The sequence below is a fragment of the Xenopus tropicalis genome, chromosome 7 (assembly GCF_000004195.4).
Source record: "Xenopus tropicalis strain Nigerian chromosome 7, UCB_Xtro_10.0, whole genome shotgun sequence".
Taxonomy (NCBI): domain Eukaryota; kingdom Metazoa; phylum Chordata; class Amphibia; order Anura; family Pipidae; genus Xenopus; species Xenopus tropicalis.
In genome coordinates, this window is record NC_030683.2 from 101,216,877 (window position 1) to 101,239,956 (window position 23,080).

At 38.5% G+C, this 23,080-nt stretch overlaps 1 protein-coding gene across 3 annotated transcripts in view; it reads left to right on the plus strand.

Annotated features, from left to right (window-relative positions):
* Positions 1-1,791: 1,791 nt before the first annotated feature.
* per3 (period circadian regulator 3) overlaps positions 1,792-23,080 on the plus strand; it is a 29,199-nt gene continuing 7,910 nt past the window's right edge. For 2 of the 3 annotated variants that reach the window (XM_031905194.1, XM_031905195.1), the window contains exons 1-15: positions 1,792-2,240; positions 8,977-9,560; positions 10,833-10,984; positions 11,665-11,780; positions 13,174-13,375; positions 14,222-14,270; positions 17,919-18,061; positions 18,452-18,530; positions 18,975-19,081; positions 20,535-20,691; positions 20,806-20,911; positions 21,218-21,346; positions 21,986-22,112; positions 22,424-22,565; positions 22,919-23,046. In XM_031905194.1, coding sequence (XP_031761054.1) covers positions 9,259-9,560; positions 10,833-10,984; positions 11,665-11,780; positions 13,174-13,375; positions 14,222-14,270; positions 17,919-18,061; positions 18,452-18,530; positions 18,975-19,081; positions 20,535-20,691; positions 20,806-20,911; positions 21,218-21,346; positions 21,986-22,112; positions 22,424-22,565; positions 22,919-23,046 — 1,939 coding nt within the window. In that variant the 5' untranslated portion in view covers positions 1,792-2,240; positions 8,977-9,258. 3 annotated transcript variants of the gene reach the window in all.

Sequence of the window (23,080 nt, forward strand, 5' to 3'; positions counted from 1 at the left end):
GTCACGATACTGAAGCTTGAATGAATCCGAAACTTTCGTACTCGGCGCGAAGGCTACGAAAAAGTCGCGACAATTCGCGCAAGTTGTGATGCTACGAAAAAGTCGCAACATTTTGCGAAACAGTTGTAACGGCTACGAAAAAGTCGCGACAATTTACGAAAAAATCGCAAAATACCGATCATTACGAAAAAAAAACGCATTCGGGCACCATCGGACCGTTCGTGGATTTGTAAATCAGCCCCCAAGGCTAAATTCCATGAGCGCTTTTGTCAGATGGTATTGGAGTTTAGCCCAACAGGCTACTGGAGGTTTAAGGTCCCCATACACGGGTCGACTATAGCTGCTGATATCGGTCCCTTGGACCGATTCGGCAGCTAATCGGCCCATGTATGGGCAGAACAGAGCTGCCTGGCCGGCCAATATCTGGCCTGAAATTGGCCAGATCTCGGTCGGCCAGGTTAGAAAATCCGGTCGGATCGGGGACCGCATTGGCTCGTTGATGCGGTCCCCGAACCGACTGCCCCATAACCACAAATGTAATCCGATCGTTTGGCCCCAGGGCCAAACGATCAGATTATTTTTTTTTAAAGTTACTTGCTACCCGATATCGCCCACCCGTTGGGCCAAGCGAGCGGATCTTATAATGTATGGGCACCTTTAGGTCCCATTTTATTTGATCTTGTCATGCAACACCATGCAACAGCATGCAACACCATGCAACAGCACGCAACAGCATGAGATTTTGTAGGATCATACAAAATGTGATCTCCACATTTGTAATGTAAAGTTGGATCAGATAAAGTCGAATGAAGTGTTTTGTTCCTGCATCTATGTTCGACAATCAATGTATAACAATGAGAAAAAAAAGTCAATCACAAACCATTAGATTTTATTTCAGGCATGCCTTGTTGGATGGCAATCCTTTAATGTAGTTTACACATCAGATTTTTGCATCAGTTCCATTTTTTGTTTTATTTTGACCCATGCGCTTTGTAGTTCCAACACCAGCCCTTAGAATCCGCTAGAAAATATTGCAACACATGTTTCAACAGAACAAGCAGGTTAATTAGTTACAGGAATCCGGTCAGAAATCTGTCCCTGCAAAGTATCTTGTGCCATGAAAAAAATGTAGAAGAAAATAATGACAATGTAGTTAAACTGAAAGATACTTTACTGCAACATTAGCGATAACAGGACACACTGAATTCCTCATTTCATCCTCAAAGCTTTTACTTGCACAAGTCACACCCATCCTTACCGTGCCTTTCTGTACTCCCCTCTGCTCCGGATAACAGATTTAGGTTCTATTAACCGCACCTTCATGGTTCTGCTAGCCAGGCCTGCCTATGTCAGCCCACAATAGCGTTTCATGCAATGTTACATTATGGCTATCACATGTATGGAATCTATTACAATGTGCTTCTTTTTAAAGGATGATGAACGTTGTAACCCTTAATGATCCCATTACAATGGCAGTCATTTTTAGAGCGGTAAGTAAAGGTCTGCCAATATGGTTCCAACGCATCGAATCCCGAAAATATAGTTCTAATTAGCGCATATTGTAACTGATAAATCGAGCAATGTATTAGAGGGCGCCGCTCAGTGGGCAGCTACTGTATTACAGGCAGCAAGGAATAATGTGGGTGCGTTCGCCCCGGACTAATACTGAGATGTAGCGCCTCAGGGCACTACTGTACTGTACCTGCCGTTCAGAGACAGGACACTGGGCGGCCGGTAGGGAGGGAACAGCTGAGTCTGTGTGGCCACAAGCTCCGCCCACTCCAGCCGCTCTGCGCTCTTATGTAACGTGCCCAGACAGGTGACTGGCCCCCGTCTCTCGGAAACAGCGCCAATTGTGGGATTCACCGTGCCTTGAAGCCACGCCTATTTCAAGAGGGAGGGCGGTGGGATGCCTCAGCGGGCCAATGGGAGGACAGGAGGCGGAGCATAGTCACGTTGAACGGGGAATGTGTGTTGTGTGTGAAAGAAGATGGGGAGTCAGTAGGGAGTCGGGAGCTGAGGGAAGTGTATGTTTTCTCTGACTGTTCATTCGAAAATCGGATACAGGTGCATTGGCCGCTATTCCTTGTAGCTCTGCCACCGTTGTGCTTTCAGGTGGAAGTTTTATCCATTTGCTCTTTTGTCGGGTGCGCCCAGCTGAGTCGGACTGTGGGGGGAGTCTGCCCGAGATATGGAGGCCGCCACCATCATCCTGAGCCACCATGGGGACTGGCAGCCAGGTACGGAACGCTTCTCATGCCGGCCTTGTGTGGCTCCGGGAACAATAGCAGTGACGGAGCTGGGCTTCTGGGAGTTGTAGTTTCATACAGCTCAAATGTTAGCTTCTCCTGTAAAATTGTCTGCATGTTGCTTGGGTAATTTTTGTATGTGATCTTGGCCAAGGCAGGATGGCACCTTCCTTCCTTACACTGCTATAATAACTTCTGTCTCTCAGGCTAAACTACTTTTCCCATCATGCCTCTCGCTTGGAGCTGTAGTTCCACATGAGAAGATCCCTGTAGCACCTCAAATTGTGTTACTGTATTTCTGGAAAAGGATGCTGGGACATGTAGTTCAACAGGTTTCTACTGAGTACACAGATAAAGTTGAGAAGCCAATGCCAGGGGCACAAGTGCTGGAGGAGCGCTTAGCACCCATGGGTGCTCCTGCTTTCAGTGTTTGTTGGAGAACAAGGAGCTGCACATATGTAAACTGGGTGCAGATTTGTATTTGGGGGTGCAAAAACATTCCATGCACCTTGCTACCCCCCAGTTGTAAGCCAGTCCTATATTGTGCATATTCTCCATTAGTAAATATATGGGAAAGCTAAGTGCAATTTGCCATGTAGTACAGTGGTGCCAGCCACAACAATGCACAAACTCAAGTGATTCAGTAGGTGCAAGCTGGTATACACAAAGGGGCACAACTTGCACCTGGGTGTAACAGGTATGTCACATGGGTAGAAGGTGCACTTACGCGTTCCATTATCAAACCCCTATTGGTGCAACACTCAGGGAGCCCTATACTTGCCACCTCTCCGGGGCAGGTGTTGGGCACAGGTATCCCTTGTGCTTCAGCTTGTAGCCCACAGGCTTCAAATTATCTACTGGTAGTTCTGGAGTGCAAGTAGGTACTTATAAAGGGGCCCACACTTGGACTGTGAATGATAGCAACCAATCAAATGGTTACTTTCTTTGTTCTGCCTGCAGCTGCTTGGTTGCTATGGGTTACTGCCCAGGTGCAAATTTGCCCAGTGTTGGTAAATGAGTGCCATTGTCTTTGGGTGACCCAGGCCTAAATATGACCCAATATGATTGCATTGCATGAATGATACCCTTACTGACTGGACTTACTGCAAAATGATTGTATTGTGTTTTTGTGGTCTTTTAGCAACTGCACTATCTAGTACAGGGATCCCCAACCTTTTTTACCTGGGTGCCACACACAAATGTAAAAAGTTCGGGAGCAACACAAGCATGAATGGTTATGGGGGTGCCAGATAAGGGCTGTGATTGGCTGTTTGGTAGCCCCTACCCTATGTGTACTGGCAGTCTACAGGAGGCCCTGTTTGGCAGTATAACTGGTTTTTATGCAGCCAAAACCTGCCCAAAAGCCTGTAATTCAAAAATAAGCACCTGCTTTAAGGCCAATGGGAGCAACATCCAAGGGGTTGGGGTGCAACATGTTGCTCAAGAGCCACTGGTTGGGGATCACTGCTCTAGTGGAACCCCTGTGCTCCTTTGCATATTGTCATGAATTCAGATCAGTAGTTGTGACGTTTGCTTGTATAGCCAGCTTTCCACTATCATAATGTTAGCTGTGATTGGGTTCAGTCCTGGTGGTGGGATTCTGTAACACTGGCTCCTTGCTGCATGGGGCCCTACATGTGCAGAGGTGAGATGTGTCACTTTATGATATGGGTATATAAGCAGTTTGAATAAAGGCAGAGCATTACGATGACCACTACAGAACTTTCTGAAGACGCCTATGTCTTCCAGTAAGTGCAAGCACAGGGCCATTATAATTTCTGTGCAGTCCTTTTTGTTTGAATATTATCCCCACCTTATTGATGGGTGAGTCAAGTCTGCAGAGCCACAGGGACTCTGTCTGTAACGTGTCATGTGGATTTCCTGGTAGAGACACATGACAAAATACCTCAGAGCTCCTTAAACTACCCCTGCTGCGCCTTAACCCATGAGGATGACAATCTGTTGCTAATGTTCTGTATATGCAGTACATATATACATCTAATAGTATGCCAATGCTTCACCTGTGCATATGTGGCCTGGTAATGGTTGCAGGGTGATGGCTTTGTTGCACATGAGAATTGGGGAAGATAATCTAATAGTTTGTCCCTGGTTTCCCAAAGCTGAAGCTTGTATAATGCAGGAGCAGTTGCTTGTACCTGATACTGTGTAATAGTGTTAGCTCCTACTGTTAGTTATGGCTTGCACATACTTTTAAGATGAGTAAATAAACTGTATGTGTTTCTTATGGCTCGGACTGATCAGGGGAATGTATATATTCATGTGCGTAGGGCTTTGCGAAGGGGCAGGATCAGGCACATGCAACAGACTGGTACTGAGTGCTAGAGCCAATGAGAGTCTCCCTCCAGATTCAGCGCTGCTCATTGGCCCTGTGCAGACAGAAACCCTTCAGCTCTTACATTCACGTGAATCAGACATGCTTTCTGCTCGACAGCAGTGGTTTGTTTTCTTGTAATTGGCATGTACATATGCTAACTTGTATCCAGAGGCTACATTTCCCTGTGCTGACTAATGCATTCAGATGCTGCATTTGGAGAGAGATTACACAAAGGCTTTCTGGATAATGGATTTTCAAATAATAGATCCCATACCTGTACTTCTTTCAACAAGTCTTAATATATATAAATATAATATTATACCCATTTTGGAAATATATTTAAATAATTATGGCCAGAATTCTTATGACTTGGGTATTTTGGCTATTTTATAAATCATTTAAACATTAAATAAACCCAGTATGATTGTTGTGCCACCAGTATGGATTCATGCAGCTTAGTTACCACCAAATTATATATTGTAATTGTCAGAAAGCCCAATTTAAAGGGATTACATACTAAATAAATAATATTAAATAATGACTTGTAGAGCCTTTTGACTGTTTAAAGTGATCTTGCTAGTGACCAGAGGAAATGAACCTTGTTAAAAATTTAGGACTGATATACAGGTTTTGGACCTGTTATCCAGAATGCTCCGGGCCCAGGCTTTCCGGATAAGGGGTTGTACTGTAATTTGAATCTCCATACCTTAAGTCTTCTAAAAAATAATTTAAACCCAGCAGGATTGTTTTGCATCAAATAAGGATTAATTATTAGGGATGCACCAAACCCACTTTTTTTGGCTTTGGCGAACCCTCAAACCCACCCCGACGGATTAGCATATGGTATTTAGGATTGGGAAGGGTTAAAAATTGCCGCGTGCGTGGTGAAATTTCTTTCCCCCACCCTCTTCCGAAGAATATGCTAATTAGGATTCAGAATCAGTTCGGCCGGGACCCTGGATTCTGCCAAAACTGAATCCTTCAAAATCCTGCAAATCGCGAACGTGCATCCCCATTAATCATATCTTTGTTGGTATTTTATTACAGAGAAAAAGGAAATAATTTTTTAAAAATTAAGAATTATTTTCTTACATATAAAATTATGTGTATGTATGTATATATATATACATATTATATCTATTTGTACCAGCACCTCTTGTGACTGCTTCTCATGTACTGAGGGGCTGCAGTATGCACCAACTTCATATTGTCTTAGAATTCTGCAGTCTGTGTTATACCAAAACCTAATTATAGGCAAATTGTCCCATTTAATGTGTATGCCACCTTGACACATTTTAGTGTGCCTTTTCTATGTACTCTGCTGCCCTGTATGAACCGGGTTATGGAAAACACTAAAGAAAATATCTCCTTGCAGGAAGTATGAAATACATCTTTAAGAGCCATTGCTTTCTACCCTCTCCTCCTATGCTGATCCTCTTAAGTAAAGGCAAGGGTACATGTTGACATTTTACCAATGAACTAACATGTAAAAAGAAAATGGTATTACATAAAATGCCTTTTTAAGATGCCACAATCCATTCAGTTGAGACTACCAGCTCTATGGTCCTTGCAGGTAATGAGGTATTTAAGAACAAACTGATGTTCTTTATTGCCATTTTGGATTATGTTCTTTTATCTTGTAAATTTTAGAATTCTGTTTACCGTTTTAATGCAAGGTCCTTGGTGTTCTAGGCATAGTTATGAATCACTTTCTGTTGTTAAACAAATTGATCCTGTGCTGTACATAGCAGAGTAAAGATGAGGGGAAAAGGCTTATGGTCTTACAAGCTCCCTCACATGGATAGAAATGTGTTTCAGTGGTTTCTGTTTTGTCAGTAGAAAGTACAACAGGAGTTGGCTGATGTTCAACTGTACAGCGTGTTCAGGTAATGGGTGTGTCAGTGGAACAAATTCTGGAATGAGATGTACTATGAATGTTAATTAAAGCCTTCATTAAAGATATTACAGCGGAATTGGGGAAAAGTATTTATAAATAATACAGCCAGAAGCAACTGGGAAACATAGTGGTAATTCTCTTTTCTTTTAGCACTATTCCCCAGAAAAACACTTTTTGTTTCTCCTACCCCCAAAAGAAATTCTGATGTTCTATGATGCAGTGACGTTCATTTTTTTTTTTTTTGTTTTGCAAACCATTTTACACATTGGTGATTTAAGTCATTTTCTTTTACATTTCTCACCTACTCTTGCTGTGTTGTAGAAAATGGATTAGGAAACCAAAATTGCTATGCTCGCCTACGTACTGTGTCAAAAGTTACGACAATTTGTTAAATATAGTAACTGTGAAAAGCAGATGTCTTTGGATTTCTTTTTGCTTTTAAAGTGCTCGTTAATATTGAGATAATTATGATCATTACCTTGCTTCTCTGGCAATCCCACTGCATATCCTCTTTTCCAACATTAACGTCACTAAATCTTTGTACAGCAGATAATAACAGAAGGCTCATTGCTACAATGACGGCTTATATAGCCTAAATAAACAGTGGTGGATTTATATTATCATGATCTGTACTATTGGGGGGGGCACATTATGTAATATACTACATTTCAAAGCAGATGAAAGAGGAGATCGTTCAAGCATATGTTCTGTACAAAATATAATGTAGAACAAATTTGCAGTCTATTTTAATTATCTATTTTTAGTTGTAGTGTGAACTGTGGTCACAGGCAACCAGGAAACTAATATTCACAAAAGCTGTACTTAATTGTGTTATTCTATTTAACCCCCTTTTGTTTGTCATTTGAGGTTTTTTTGTTGTTTTTTTAGTAGAGTGTTGTACCGTGTTAGCCATGGTTTAGAAAAAACAATATTTTGTGGTAAGGTGATACTGTTTATTGGCTAACTAATATGTATAAAAATGCAAGCTTTCAAGGAAAAAAACTCTCTTCATCAGACATCTTGATGATGTTACAATTTCTGAAACTGTAACTGAAGATATATACAAACAGAGACACAATAGTTACATCAAAGTAACTATGTACTTTTAACTAGCATATGTACTATTTCCTAGGCACAATGAAATTTTTATTTTTGTCTGTATAAAATCTGTCTATATAATAATCTATATAATGTATTTAGCTAAAAAACTATCTATCTATACTATATCTAAACCAGTTATGGATGGTTTCCAGGGCTATAGAATTTGCAAAACTACAGCTTCTCAGTGGCATGTTGGGGGTCATGCTGGGAGCTGTAGTTCAACTCTCGCATATTTCCTCAACCCACACTGCTGACATTTATACCAGTCATCACTCCCTGGCTCCTCACGTTGCTTAGAATGTGCTCGGTGTAAAGTTTTTCACCCCACATTGACATCTCTCCGTATAGATGTTTGTCACTTAATAGTTTCATTCTCTTTTATTCTTAATTAAGGAGACATTTATTTACTGCCTTTTAAGATAAACAGCATTTTGTAAAGCAAAAATGTCATGTTATTGTTCAAGTCTATCATTCTTACAAGGCTACTAATTCTAGTTGAACTAGTTTTATATCTCCAGAGCACTGACGTGTGTATGTATGATTTTTTTTTTTTCTTTAATAAAAATCTGTGTTGTGTCAGGCAAATTTAAAATGGGACAGAAATCCTATCAGTGTATAATCCACATCTGCGCTTGCTAATTGTGTGCTTCAGCCTCATACAGCAGCATTAATCACTTCCTCTTCAGATTTGCAGCACATCGAAGGTCTGCCTGGGACTTTCACTTGTCAAATATAAATAGGGCCACAGTCTGATCCCTCTTTTATATATGGGAGATACGTTTAAAAGTGCCTTAGACAGAAACAAGAGATCCTCAGCACTTACTTGCTTTCAATGCTAAAGCTTGTATTGGCCACCACTGGGATCACCTGAGTGTAGCTGTGGGAGGGTGGGAGCTACAACATGGAACTGGCCCTGCTGCTCTTTAAACTATAGGATAAAAGGGAAAGTTGTGCTCACCGCTAAATTTTAAGCCATTAGGCAGGGGTGGTGAGGGTGTGACCAATACTTGCTGGCAAGTATATTAAGGGCTCTGGTACACGGGGAGATTAGTCGCCCGCGGCAAAACTCCCTGCTCGCGGGCGACTAATCTCCCCGAGTTGCCTTCCCTCTGCCATCCCACTCGCGAGTCTTTTTCGGCGATTTCCCGAAATCGCGCCGCCGCGTCTGCCATCCCGCCGGCGACTTACATGTTCGCCGGTGGGATGGCAGAGGGAAGGCAACTCGGGGAGATTAGTCGCCCGCAAGCAGGGAGTTTTGCCGCGGGCGACTAATCTCCCCGTGTACCAGAGCCCTAAGGCCACACAGTTGTACAATTGCTATATACAAATCTCACATATATTGCTTTTCTCCACATTGCATTGTTTTGCTAATTTGGATTTTTTTTTTGTTTTAGGCACATACTGTTAACGTGGTCTCTGCAGAACATTACAATTTCAAGTTTTATTTGTGGAGATTCGAATGCCTGCCAACGTCACAAATGTGGCATTTTCCACTAAATTTTACTTCATCCATATTTCACTGTGAAAGATTATTATACTTTTCAAAAGTACCTGTGCAGACCTGAGCAGCACGAGTCTGACTTACTATAAGTGCTTACTTGTTGGGCACAGACTCTTCATTGGTTTTGGGGGCCATGTTAAGCAGCACATACACCATATAGCTTTTCATCACAACAATGAGCGTTGAGCCTCAGGACAATACCTTGATCCAAAATGAGGACTGGTCTGCAGCCACAAGGACTGAAAGTGAAAAACCTTTAGAAAAAACATTTGACTGTGAAGCCCTGGAGGATCAAAACTCCCAGCATCATGAGGACATGGAGATGCACTCAAATGGCTCTAATGGAAATGACTCAAGTGGAAATGACTGCAATGGGCATGAGTCCAGTGGGACAGATTCACATGGTAATGAGCCCAGTAGAAGAGCTAACTGTGCTTTTAGAAGACCAAGCAAATCCACGGGAAGCAGCAACAACAGGTAATACATTCATATTCTAAACACAATTAAAAAAAAATATATATAGGGTAATATAGGGGCAAGTAAACATGGTAATAGCACACAGCATTGTAAACATGACATGCAAATACCATTTGGTCAGTTACTGCCTGAGTTGTACATCTGTTAATAAATGGGCCCCACAAAAGATATTTTTGCTGATAAACCTCTTGATGAATGTTGATTAAATAACAAGGGTCCGTGTTTCTCCAGAACTGCACAGCCCACATATCTAAAAAAGCAAACTGGTTGAACTGGATGCATTTAGCTGCACAACTCACATTTTTGCCCAGCAAACTGGTTGCATTCCCTCTATGACCGTTCTGTTACAGATCTTTAAATTTGTCTCATTTGTTTCCAGCATAAGGAAGCAATTCTGTTAAAAATCATCCTACTCCTTCTTTGGGCAAATATTGACTTATAATAGTACCTAACTGACATGTACATATCCGTTTTAGTTTAGATATCCTGAGAAGTGAGTACCCTTCTTTAGGGTATGTACTCCTGTTTACAGATGCTCAAAGTTTCAGCCCTATAGAATTAACTGGTTCCATTTGTTGTTCTGTGAGGGATGCTGCTGCCAGGAAGGTAAGTTGAGGATTCTGCCTCAGTCAGCAGCTGCCCCCAGTTTACCAGGGGTGGCAATAAGCTGCTCCTGGTAACTTTGAGAGCCAAAATGATGGTTGTTAAACTCTGATTTTGGCTTTTCTGGTGCAGAGAGAGCTATTGTGATGCTTCCTGAAACACCCCTGGTTCTGAATACCCTCAGTAGGAACTGTAAAATAGACCAGTGAAAAATCTTACATGTAGAATTTTCATAGAAGTATAAAACTATTAGGGGTTCTCCAAATCCATAATTTTTGGCTTTGTTCAGATTATCCACAGAGGATTTACTACATAAAAATACCTGGATTCAAAGTAACCCAGAAGCAAATAGTAAATACAAAGTATTACTAATTATAAGTAAATAAGATTGTCATATACGCCATCATTATGGCAGGAGTCAAAGGTACTAGGGGAAATTATGGAACAATTAATATTGTTGCAGTTACTGAGCTTTTTTGCCAAATATTTTGGATAGGAAAACTAGACAATAAGGGGTCCCATATACAGAAATGAAAAAGTAATGCAAAGGTGGCTACCACAGTTTTGTCCTAGCATGTGTGGTAATTTTGAAGATAAAACAATCCTTGTTACTCACTTTGTAATTATGTTTGAACAAAACAAACATTCACTCACCACTTCCTTTTGTAGCGACCAAATGGACAGAACTCGGTCTCACAAGGAATTAATGAGCATGGTGCAGGAAATGAAGAGAAGGCTGCCGCATGAAAAATTTAATCGTAACAAGCCCAGCACTGTTGATGCCCTGAACTACGCATTGAAATGCGTTAGACAAGTTCAAGGTAAGTAATATTCCAGAAATATATCAAATATTTTATTATTACCATATTTCAGCCCTTTCTGTGAACTCTTATGTTAAACAAGCAACTCTTGAGGTGTTTATTCACCAAAAAAACACAAATCCATAACCTTCATGCTACTAGAAACATGAACATTTTCATTTAGGGTAATGGCACACACACATATGACCCGCTTCTCTCCACCTGCATTTTGTAGCCCGGTGAGAAGAAAAGGTAAACGCTTCTGGCCTGATGCAGCTACACCAAGAATAACTGAGCAGATATTGACCTAAAAACACAAAACATTAGTTTTTTGGGCCAATCTCTGGTTCACGCCATTCTGTGTTGCTGCACTGATAGGCCAAAGCTGTGCCTGTCAGTGCAGCTAAGCTTGGAAACTTATATGAGTGGATCAGCTTCTCTCCACTTGGCCACAGAATGGAAGTGTCCAACCAACTGCATCTGCAAAACAAGTTACCTGAATTTAAGGTTGAGTGGACCACATATTAATTCTTTACCACAAGGTTTATAAAGATCAGCCCTGGTGAATGGTGAGTGTTGTAGTTCCAGCAGAATGCTATTGCAGAAGGTCGGCCACATAACTAGTGACTTTCCTTTTTTCCCTCTTTTATAAATTAAATCTGCAAACTAAAATGTAAATTTTCTACCTTTTTATTTTGTAGCCAACAGTGCATTTTTCCAGGTCCTCAGTGACAGTGGGACATGTCGAATGGATTCAGCTGTACATACAATTGAGGACTTGGAGACAATAACATCTGAGCACCCACCAAAGAACACAGTAAGTGGAAAACTTTGAAAAATCCCAATAAACACTGTACATCTATTATTTCTTTTTAATTATTGTATAAAACATATATAAAGGCTATAATGGTGGGGCAGGGTACAAAAAACCTAGAGCAAACTGTGCCTTATAGATTGTGTAGTATAATAAATAATGCTCTGCCAGATATGGCAAACCTAACACATATATGAATTTTGAGGTAAGTTTATAAAAAATATATATATATAATCCAGGTAAAAAAAAAAACAGTTAATTGTGAATTAATGTAATTAGGGGGTACACTAATTCCTACTAAAACATTTTCTTGAATAATTGTTAATTGGGGGGAAACTTTTTTTTTTTTTTTTTACCTTGGCCCTCAGAGGGCCAAGGTAGACAGGGCTAAAGCAACTCTCTTCCATGTTATTATCTATTTTAGGGTCTTTTGTGGTGTGTGTTATATGTGTCATGCTTAATTAGACATACAACTTATATAAACATGTATAATATAACAAACATAGTATAACAAAACAAACCCTTTTTAATTACATTTCCATTTCAGATGTGTTATGTTGTTAACTTTGTTTATGAAATGTAATAATTCCATAGAACCAAAGTAGAGAAGTACCCGATAGAGTCTGATATTTTGAAAAATGCTGAATTGTGAATTCAGTGCTAGAACCTCTTTCATGCAAGGTGTTGATTAGTAGTTTTCAAGCTGTGATAGTGCTGCTCAGTGCATATATTGGTTACTTACATAATTTCTAAAGGATACTTGTTTCATGTTTATTTGATTTTAAAACTTCAGACTTCATGTCATTCAGTTTCTCCGTATTTTAAGGTAGACACCCTTTGAACTTTTTTATGATGTAGATCAGGGCTGTCCAACTGGAGGCCCAGGGACTGGATGTGGGTCTAGGGAATGCTGCCCCCTCACCACTCCACATGTAGGGGGGACCATGTTGTAAAAACTATAATTTCATTTAAACATTATAAACACAATAGGATTGTTTTGCTACCAGTCTGGCTTTATGCAGCAAACTTCCATTTTGTTATTACAGAGAAAACAGAAATCATTTTTAAAAATTTGAATTGTTGTCTTATAATGGGCTCTTCCCGTAGCACTTTCTGAATAACAGGTCTCCAGACAAAGGATCCCATACCCTTGTATATAGACATGTTTATATTTAAAAATGCTAACGTAAATATTCTTTTAATTAACATGTATTTAGCTATTATCTTCCCTTCAAAAAAAAAAAATGTTGGATTGTTTTAGCTTGTGTTTATTCTCATACGGTATAACAAATATGGATGCCTAGGCCTAGCAGGTCCATTGAATTACTTAATAATGTTTAGTAATGCCCAATAAATCCTCTGACATTTTTAACTTGCATTTTTTTTTAATTCTCAGGATACCTTTGTAATAGTATTTTCATTAACCTCTGGGAAAATGGTGTATATCTCCGAACAAGCAGCTTACATCCTGAATTGTAAGAAGAAGCTGCTGGACTCCTCTAGGTTTGTGGAACTCCTGGCCCCTCAGGATGTCAGTGTATTTTACAAGCACACAACTCAGTCGCATCTACTACCTTGGAATATAGGAGCAGAGACAGGTAAATCCTCCCTGCCAGGAAACGGCTACTATAAAATGACAAGTGCAAAGGATTCTTTTTGGCATTGATTAAAAGAAAACTATACCCCCAGAATAAATACTTAACCAACAGTTGGTTTATATAAGCCACCATTTAGTGACGGGCTGTGTGTTCCCTCAGAGATCACCTGTCCGGAAATAATGCAGCTCTAATTGTAACAGGAAGTAGTGTGGAAGCAAAAGGAAGAACTCTGTCCATTAATTGGCTGATGTAGCCTAGCATGTATGTGTGCCTTGGCTTGTTTGTGTGCTCTGTGAATCCTATGATCCCAGGGGGCGGCCCTTAATTTAGGATTAACCAATGGCACATACTACTAAAAAAGTATATTTTTATAAAAATTGCTTATTTAGATGAAGCAGGATTTTACATATGAGTTTGTTTATGTAATATATTTTTATAGACCAACTTTACTTGGGGGGTATAGTTTTCCTTTAAGTAGCCTTAATAAAATGGGCACTTGTTGAGGAACTTTGCATTTTAATTTGTTAAAAAAAACCTGTAGATGATTAGTGTGATTTTTGTGGAAAATTCAGACAGAAGCTACTGTAAGTTAAAAACAATAAAGTTTGGATTAAATGAGAGAGATTTCAGATATTCTGGTCCAGTTTTTCTCTAATTCTGTTTTGCCATTGGGAGGTGGTTGGAGATGATGGGAAAAAAATGGCTTTCAGCTTTCTTTCCTTCCACACAACATAATAAAAATGATCATTATGTAACTCAATTCACGTCATCGGAGAAAATTAAATACATTATTATATTTCTCTTTAATATTTGCAAGGTATCTAATATGTTTGTGCTTTCTTGCAGCCTCACTATATGAATACACTCAAGTTAAATCATTTTTCTGCAGAATAAGGTAAGCTTAATGTGTATATAATGTGTAAGTTTATTTGATATTTTTTTGATTTCCCCCACCACCACTTCTGACTAATCAAAACATGTGTTTTTTGTTGCTATAGCTTTAGACCAGTAAAACATAAAACAGGTTTAGCAATTGATGCATTCTGTTGTATTGGTCCGTAAGAAGACTTCTACCTGCTGCACTTCTATCGTGTTTAGATTTCATCATTTTTCTTTATGCTTCTATTGATCATTTTAATTATTGGTGTGTTCTGATTTCACAGAATCATTTCAGTTTTTACAGCTTAAAGCATAAAATGCTTTCAAAATGCATTTAATTAAAGCACTTTCCTGATCAGCAAGCGCAGAAACTATGATCAGATCAGATTTGACCTGCTTGGAATCCCACAGGAACCCCCAATTGCAGTTTTCGTTAATTACATGTATTTCTCATAATAATTTGCCGGTTTTGCATCTGTGTATATTTGTTTTGTTGAATAGTTATTTTAAATGAATTTCTTCATGAATGTGTTAAACAATATGGGAAGTCTATCTTTAAAGGGATGCACAACATTGTTTTACTGCCTACAGACACCTGAACATCTCTAACGCCAGACAGGCCATTGTGATTCAGCTCTGACTCATTTCTAGCTTGCCTTCTAGAGAGCAATTCATTAACCCTGTAAATTAGTGAACCTGCAGCGAAGATAAAGTAGTGGTATACAACATGTATGGGGTTAAGTGAACTGTTCTGAGGGATGATTGACCTATATACCAGGTATGGGACCTGTTACCCAGAATGCTCAGGACCCGGGGTTCTTTCTGTAATTTGGATCTCCATATTTTAATTCTACTTAAAAATGATTCAAAAAGCCCGACAGGGTTGTTTTGCCACCAGTAAGGATTAAGTAATAATTAATATCTTAGTTTGGATCAAATACAAGGTACTGTTTTGTTATTATAGAGTAATTACATTTTAAAATTTGAATTATTTGCTTACAATAGAGTTTATGAAAGATAGCTTTCCCGTAATTCAGAGCTTTCTAGATGAGGGTTTCCAGATAACTGGTCCAATACCTTTATAGGTAAGGGTACCTATATATAATAGATGAGGGCTGTCTAGCAGGAGGGCCAAGTGGTTTTCTGGCCCCAGCCTGCCCAAGCACTCCATACACCTCTGTGTGGGACTTCCTTGTCAATTAATTATATTGTGGCCCTTGAAAGTGTGGTATATTGGATAATTTGCCAGAATATACCAGCCCTACGAGGCGGATTGTCAGCCTAAGTAGAAACGCAGGCTGACAATCCATCGATACACTTGATAAATCTAATTGTGCCTGCACCTGGAAGCACTGAATCCATCTGGGTGGCCGTTTTTTTTTTTTTGTTTGTTTTGGCGGATATCGGCTGCATGTGCCTGCACTGGGGCAGGATTAATGCTTTGTTTATACGCAGGCTGACAATCTGCCTCATGGGGCCTTACCCTAAATACCATATTAAAGGAAAAGTAACACTAACATTTTTTAAGTAAAAAAGCTATTCTACCCTGCACCGATAACTGCCCTATCCTGCAAACCACTTAGTATTTTGAATGCTGTAATATAAAATACCTGCTAAAACTTGGCTTCCTGTCAATTGAAATACGGCGAAGGAAGGAGCAGCATCCACTATGCGACGATCGCTTGATCGAGCCTAGCCTTCCTTCTGTATAGTAGTATTTACATAGGGTAATGATATATCTATCATAGGATGCTTGTACTCCTGTAATTTAAGGCAATAACTTATGTGCTATTAATAATGTCAGAGGATTGTTTTAGTAGCCTGAACTTGTGGTTCCTTACTGAAATAACCCTTATCTGGAAAATCACTGGTCCAGAACATACAGGGTAATAGGCAGCATACCTGTAATTTAAAGAATACAAACAAAATCAAACTAAACTACACTCAGGTTGAGACAAATTTTGTGAGCAATAATTTGATTTTGTGGGGGGAGGCGTATATATATATATATATATATATATAATACACACAGTATATCTTATTGCTGTTGCTGTGCATTCTATTTTCTGTATTATCTTCTGATTGGTATAGTCTAGCCGCTCTTGGTTCTAAAGAGGCAGAACATTGCTTACAAAAGGTTATAATGATCTTTTTTCCCTGAAGTGCACAAAAGAAGATTCTGTTCTAAAAGTTGACACTCACCAGCTATCATTTTATTACATAAAGCATTTCATTAGAGCATAGCAACCAGGCCAGCAAGGAATACTGCATGTATTATAGTGGTAATTAAGCCTTTCGTTCAAAAAGATTATAAATAAGCAATATGTTTATGCAAGTACAGTAATTGGCTCTCACGTGTTTGACCATGATTATTTTGCTCAGAAATGCTTGACAGTGTGCTTTATACAGCCTTACATGCTGTATTGACTTTTCCCTTTTAATGAGCTTTGCGGGTTTGTTTCATAGAAACAGATGTCTGTATTAAATAACAGGCTGCTAAGCTTCTAACCAATTTGCTATGAAGGCATACATAGCATTGTTCTAAAACCTAAATCATGTACAGGTATGCAACCTGTTATCCAGAATGCTCAGGACCTGGGGTTTTCTGGATAAGGGATCTTTCCATAATTTGGATCACCCTACTTTCTCTACTAAAAAATTATTTAAACATGAATTAAACCCAAAAGGATTGTTTTGCCTCCAGTAAGGATTAATATGTTAGTTAAGATCAATTACAAGATACTGTTTCATTATTACAGAAAAAAGTTATTTTTAAAAATTAGAATTACTTGTTTAAAATGGAGTCTATGCATGATGGGAATTCCATAATAAAGGTTGTCTTTTTTTTTTTTTTGTTATTGCCAGCCTGTAGGTTGGGCAGGCAGGCAGGAAAATTGGTGGATGGGGGGGGGGGGGGGGGGTGTTGAGTAGGACAGAAGCTGTAAGAAGGAAGTGATCTGCCCCAGAGTCTGGGAAGGGAGTGACTATAGGTAGGGTTGCCACCCATACAAATTTACTGGAAGCTATATTGCCAGTAAATTAAATTAATTAAATATGTTTGCTAGATACCTCAATATGGAAATACTATAATTAAAGGTATAGATACGTGATTTATTATCCAGAATTATTGGGGCCTGGGGTTTTTTGGATTTTTATGTAATTTGGATTACCAAACCTGCGGTCTACTAAAAATATGTAAACATTACATAAATCCAGTAGAATTGTTTTCCATCAGTATGGATATGTTCATGCTTTCTCAACATCACGTAAAACGTACTATTTTATCATTACAGAGAATAAGAAAATCATTAAAAAAAATGTAATTGTTTGCCAGAACCCATGTGTTGTCACATGTATATGTTCTGTCTCACCAATTCCTGGAAGCTGTTGAGATTTGTATGGCAATGGAGCTTGTTAATTAGCTCCTCTTCATGGAAGAAAATTGTATGGCTCAGACTGATTGTTATTACCAGTCTGGATAGCAGAACCAATAAAAATATTAAATCCTGCAACATTTCAGCAGAACTGTTTAATGTCTTTGTTCTAGCATCTAAGAACTACAACAGTATGCTAGGCATGATTGTTTGAATGCTGGTATCATTTTTTTTAACCATATACCTATATGATAAACTAAAATAATTAAAATCCATATGTTTTTCTGTAGAGGAGGAAAGGATCGGGAACATGAAATCCGGTATAATCCATACAGAATGACCCCCTATTCTGTCAAAGTGCGCAGTTCTGATAATGCTGAGCCAGAGCCATGCTGCCTTGCCTTGGTAGAAAAAATCCATTCAGGATATGAAGGTAAGATACTAGCAGCTCAGCATTTAATGTAAATGCAATCAGTGGAGCCCTATAACATGCATTTATTAGTTGTGTCCCTGAATTTTCAAGTGATCTGGTAACCCTAAGTTACAGGCATTTATGTGCAGTTCCCTACAGTGTCACCCTGTGTATAAAAGGGATTATGGTGAACCACCATAAACATGTATAACGTATGTGTTTAACCAAGCCATATAATACATATATGTCTGTACCAGAGTTATGCACACTGTCTCACAGAAAATGCCTTGACCGTTGTGAATGTGATTGTTACTGTGCTGGAGTACTGAGTCAAGTTTTTAACCAGAAACCTTAAGGGTATCATATACTTATATTATATTATACATTTTTCCTATTTATTGTACATTTTAGCTCCCAGGATACCTTTGGATAAAAGAATATTTACAACTACACACACACCGGGCTGTGTTTTTCTTGAAGTTGATGACAGGTAAGCATGCTTTACAGTTGAGCCTTTTGAGTTTACTTGTTCTGCAGTATTTTTAGCACATCTGACCAATAGGAGGCCCATGGGATGAATGTGACCATGTCAGAGATAGCAGTGCAGCAGTGTTAGCAAGATTGCACCTCTAGTATTACATCTTTTTATTGGCCTTAGTCTTTTAGTAGTTTGTTCAAATTGAGGGCATTTATTTTCATAACTGAAGGGTAATGGGGTATCCCCAAAACAGGCAATCTTATAAAATACACACACATAGATGGTTAATAAGCCAGAACATTCTGCAACGTTCCCACTAAATTGTCTTGATTTATATAAGTCATGCAAGAGTAGTGTCATTTCTCAATAATGGGAAGATCTACAGCTTTGTTTAAATTTGAGATAACAGAAAGATAAGAGAAAATTAAAATGTCATAACCTATACATATATTTCAGAGCTGCACCTTTATTGGGATACTTGCCTCAAGATTTAGTTGGAACCTCTGTCCTGATGTATCTGCACCCAGAGGACCGTCCTTTAATGCTAGCAATGCATAAAAAAGGTAGGTACTTGCCAACCTCTACAACTGTTTATTTCAGTCTAGGCAGACATACAAAGTAAAATACATTTTTTCTTTTTTTATTATTTGTATCATCTCAAGTCACTAAATCATTGGTGTTCAATGAATACTATTGGTTGTTATAGGGGGTATTTCACCTTTTAAATTGACTTTTAGTGTTATGTCAATTAGTGTTTCATGTTATGTTTTAGTGATATCCTGAGGTAATGAGCACCTATATAGCTGCTAGGGACTAGTTCACCATAGCAACCAGGCAATGGTTTGAATGAGAGATTGGAAGATAATTAGGAGAGGGCCTAAATAGAAAGCAAAAAGAGGGCTAGAAAGATCAATGGAAACATTTCTAAGAATAGGATATGCTATAACATTCTAAAATTTAACTTAATGCACTGAAGGGGTCATTCACCTTTGTTATAAAGTCCTTGATATACAAGGGCAACTATATATTTTTTTGTTTGTTTGTTAAGTGTACTAAGTATAAAGGAATACCAGTACCTTCACTTTTAGCCTACTATACCTCCAGGTTGCTTCTTGTACTTGGATAACAACCAATTAAGAGGGCCATAGGGCAGGGGTCCCCAAACTTTTTTACCCATGAGCCATATTTAAATGTAAAAAGTGTTTGGGAGCAACACAAGCATGAAAAAGGTTCCTGGGGTGCCAATAAGAGCTATAACTGGCTATTTGGTAGCCCCTATGTGGACTGGCAGCCTACAGAAGTCTCTGTTTGGCAGTACACTTGGTTTTTATGCAACCAAAACTTGCCTCCTTACCATAAATTCAAAAGCGAGCACCTGCTTTGAGTCCATGGGGAGCAAAATCCAAGGGGTTGGGAAGCAGCATGTTGCTCACGAGTCACTGGTTGGGGATCACTGCCATAGAGGGTTATTAGAAGGGTGCTGGCAGTTTACACAAGGCTTAAACTACAAAAATAGTCATTTATTTTTAAATAAATTGTGGATTGAGAAAGAAAAACATTAACCTCTTAATATTTTAGAATGATGTATATAAAGGAAACCTTCAAAGTAAAAGCAGTCTCTTAGGTAATTTTTTTGAAAAGAGTATGAATTTAGCCTTTAGACATACAATTATATCTGCATTAAGGTTGCAATTTTGAATTTTCTTTAACTTCTGAACAAACTCACTATCATTTATCTGTCATTCTGGCCAAATTACAGATATTTCATACAATTAAATTCCACCTAATTGTATGGTCACTGGTGTATTTATTTTATTGGGCTCTTATTTAAAAGAGCTTGACCACGTTTTTAGTGTACAGAATAGTATCTTATACTGTATAATTTGTGTGCTACATCTTTGCATTTCTCTCTGTATCAGGATATGGTGCAAGTTATAGTCCTAAATAAATCTGAATTGGGGTGTAGTCAGCATATTTAAAGCTCTTTTTTTTTTTTTTTTTTTTTTTGCTTTTTAGTTTTGAAGTATGCTGGACAGCCTCCATTTGAGCACTCTCCTATCAGGTTTTGTACTCAAAATGGAGACTACATAACATTGGATACTAGCTGGTCAAGCTTTGTCAATCCGTGGAGCAGAAAGGTGGCATTTATTATCGGTCGACATAAAGTCAGAACGTGAGTTAATTTCATGTATTCATTGTTTTAATTCTTCTCTTGGCATTTAATAGTAATAGTTTATTGTGTTAAACCAAATATTGTGTTAAACCATATCGTGTTGTTGTATTATAGGGGACCTCTTAATGAAGATGTTTTTTCTGCACCAAGCCGAGAAATTCTTAGCACTGATAAAGAGATCAAAGAATTGCAAGGACAGATATACAAGGTCCTTTTGCAGGTAAGAAACATCATTGATTGCTTTTACCAAAGGGAAAATATGCCACTTTTAAATTAGTTGGGGGTTTTTTCTGCCATAATTAAAATGTAATTCTTTGTAAATCCCTGCTGATTAACAAATTTGTGAAACATGCAAGGTATTGTGGATTTTGAGCCTTGGTTAAGGGAGAGCTGGCAATTCCTAAATTGTCTCAAGGATCAGGAAGGGACAGTTTAAATATATATTGCTTTTTACCAAGCTTGATTCGGTTCTTATACTAGTTTTTCATATTTACCTTTTTGTTACTATTTTTCCCCACTATGCTAGCCTGTTCATAATAATGGATCCAGTGGTTATGGAAGCTTGGGAAGCAATGGCTCTTATGAACATTACATCAGCATAGCATCATCCAGTGATTCAAATGGAAACTGTGTGGATGAAACACAAAAAGAACCGGTAAATTATTTTATTTTTATCTTAAAATGGCACTTTGTATTTTAATAAACCCTCGTCATTAGTGTGCCTTTAACACATCACTACCAAACAATCAATAACTTTTCACTAACAGGGAATTTACAGTATAGTAAAGGAGGACATTTTACGACAGTGTACATGCAGCGGTCCTGAACACCCTCAGGGATACATGGAACTAAGTGTAGTGCGCATGCATGACGCAAGAAATCACTGCAACTTTTAGGAAAGATGGAGGCACAGCGCTTTCTTAAGAGTCCAGGTTTGCAACAGCTGCCTCCTACAAAATATTTACAGATGTTTTTCTGTTTTTTTTTTTCTTATATTTTTTTCTGACATACAGAAAATCACATTAAGTTTAGGTGCTTTAAATATAAAATTACCACTAAGAACCTTACTTGCATGTAGGATTTGGATTTAGTAATAACCAAGAATTGGTTGAGGGTCTGAATAATTTTGCAAGGCAGCAAAGTAAAGTATTGTTTTGATTTTAATAGTTGGTAATAAACATTCCCAAAATCCCCCAGAAAAAAAGTCAGCTTTGCAAGCATAATATGATGCAATCTATTCCTCTTTCCACATTTTGCTTGGCTTCTCCTCTCTTTTTCTTTATTTTTACTATAGATGACTTTGAAACAAGTCTGTACGGATATTAATCGTATTAAAAATATTGGTCAGCAAGTGTATATTGACACAAGAAGCAAGCCACAGCCCAAGAAAAGGGACCCCCCAAGAAAAGAGCTACACAGAGGTGAGAAGGTTAATGGGGATGGTTTATGAAGATGTGAATTCAGAACTAGATTGATGGACTTTCCATCAACACAATAAACAGCTAAAACATAGCCTTAATTCATTACGCGTTTATTAGTCTAGTGGTAAGTTTGCAGGCTAGGCTTTCAAGTTTATGTGCAGAATATAGGAGAGCAAATAAGAACTCTTCCCCAAACCAACCTTCCGGCTGTGCTCCTTATTTGTTTGTTTTTCAGCGTTTTAGGCCACAGTACTGTTAAATCTTATAAATATAGGAAATCACAATTTTTTCAAAACTTTTTTTTCCAACAGGAAAGCCAAATACAAATACATTTGTAAAGCCACAGCTAGAAAATACAATGGAAGGACAAACAACATCCACTTGTGATACATCAAGGAAGGGGCAACACATTCCATCATACCAGCAAATCAACTGTGTGGATAGCATAATTAGGTAATGATTAATTACCTAATGTAATGATTTTTTTTTAATGGAAAAGTCCATTTCTAATGTCTGTCTTTTGTAGATTTGGAATAATAACTATAACACACGTGAGATTGAAATGCAGAGACCAATTTTCAGGTGGTTTGATGGATCCATTGCTACAAATGTCAAATATTGTGTGTTTCATACACATATTTATTGCCAGATTGCACAGGGAAAGAGTCCTATTACTGTGGAGCTAGAGAGTGACCGTGAACTGGCATTAGTTTTAATGGTAACAGATAGGAATGCAATCTTTTAGATTTCATACAATATCAAGCTGTTTGATAATACCTAAAAAAGACTAAATACTTCTTTTACAGGTATCTAGAGAGCTACAACATCCCAGCACTGAAGAGAAAATGTGAATCCTCTACAAACACAACGTCTTCATCTTCTGAAGATGATAGGCAGGTTCTGCAAGGGCCAATTGAGCTGGAGGTTTTGAAAGGTAACGGACAAAAGAATACATGGAAAGCTGAAAA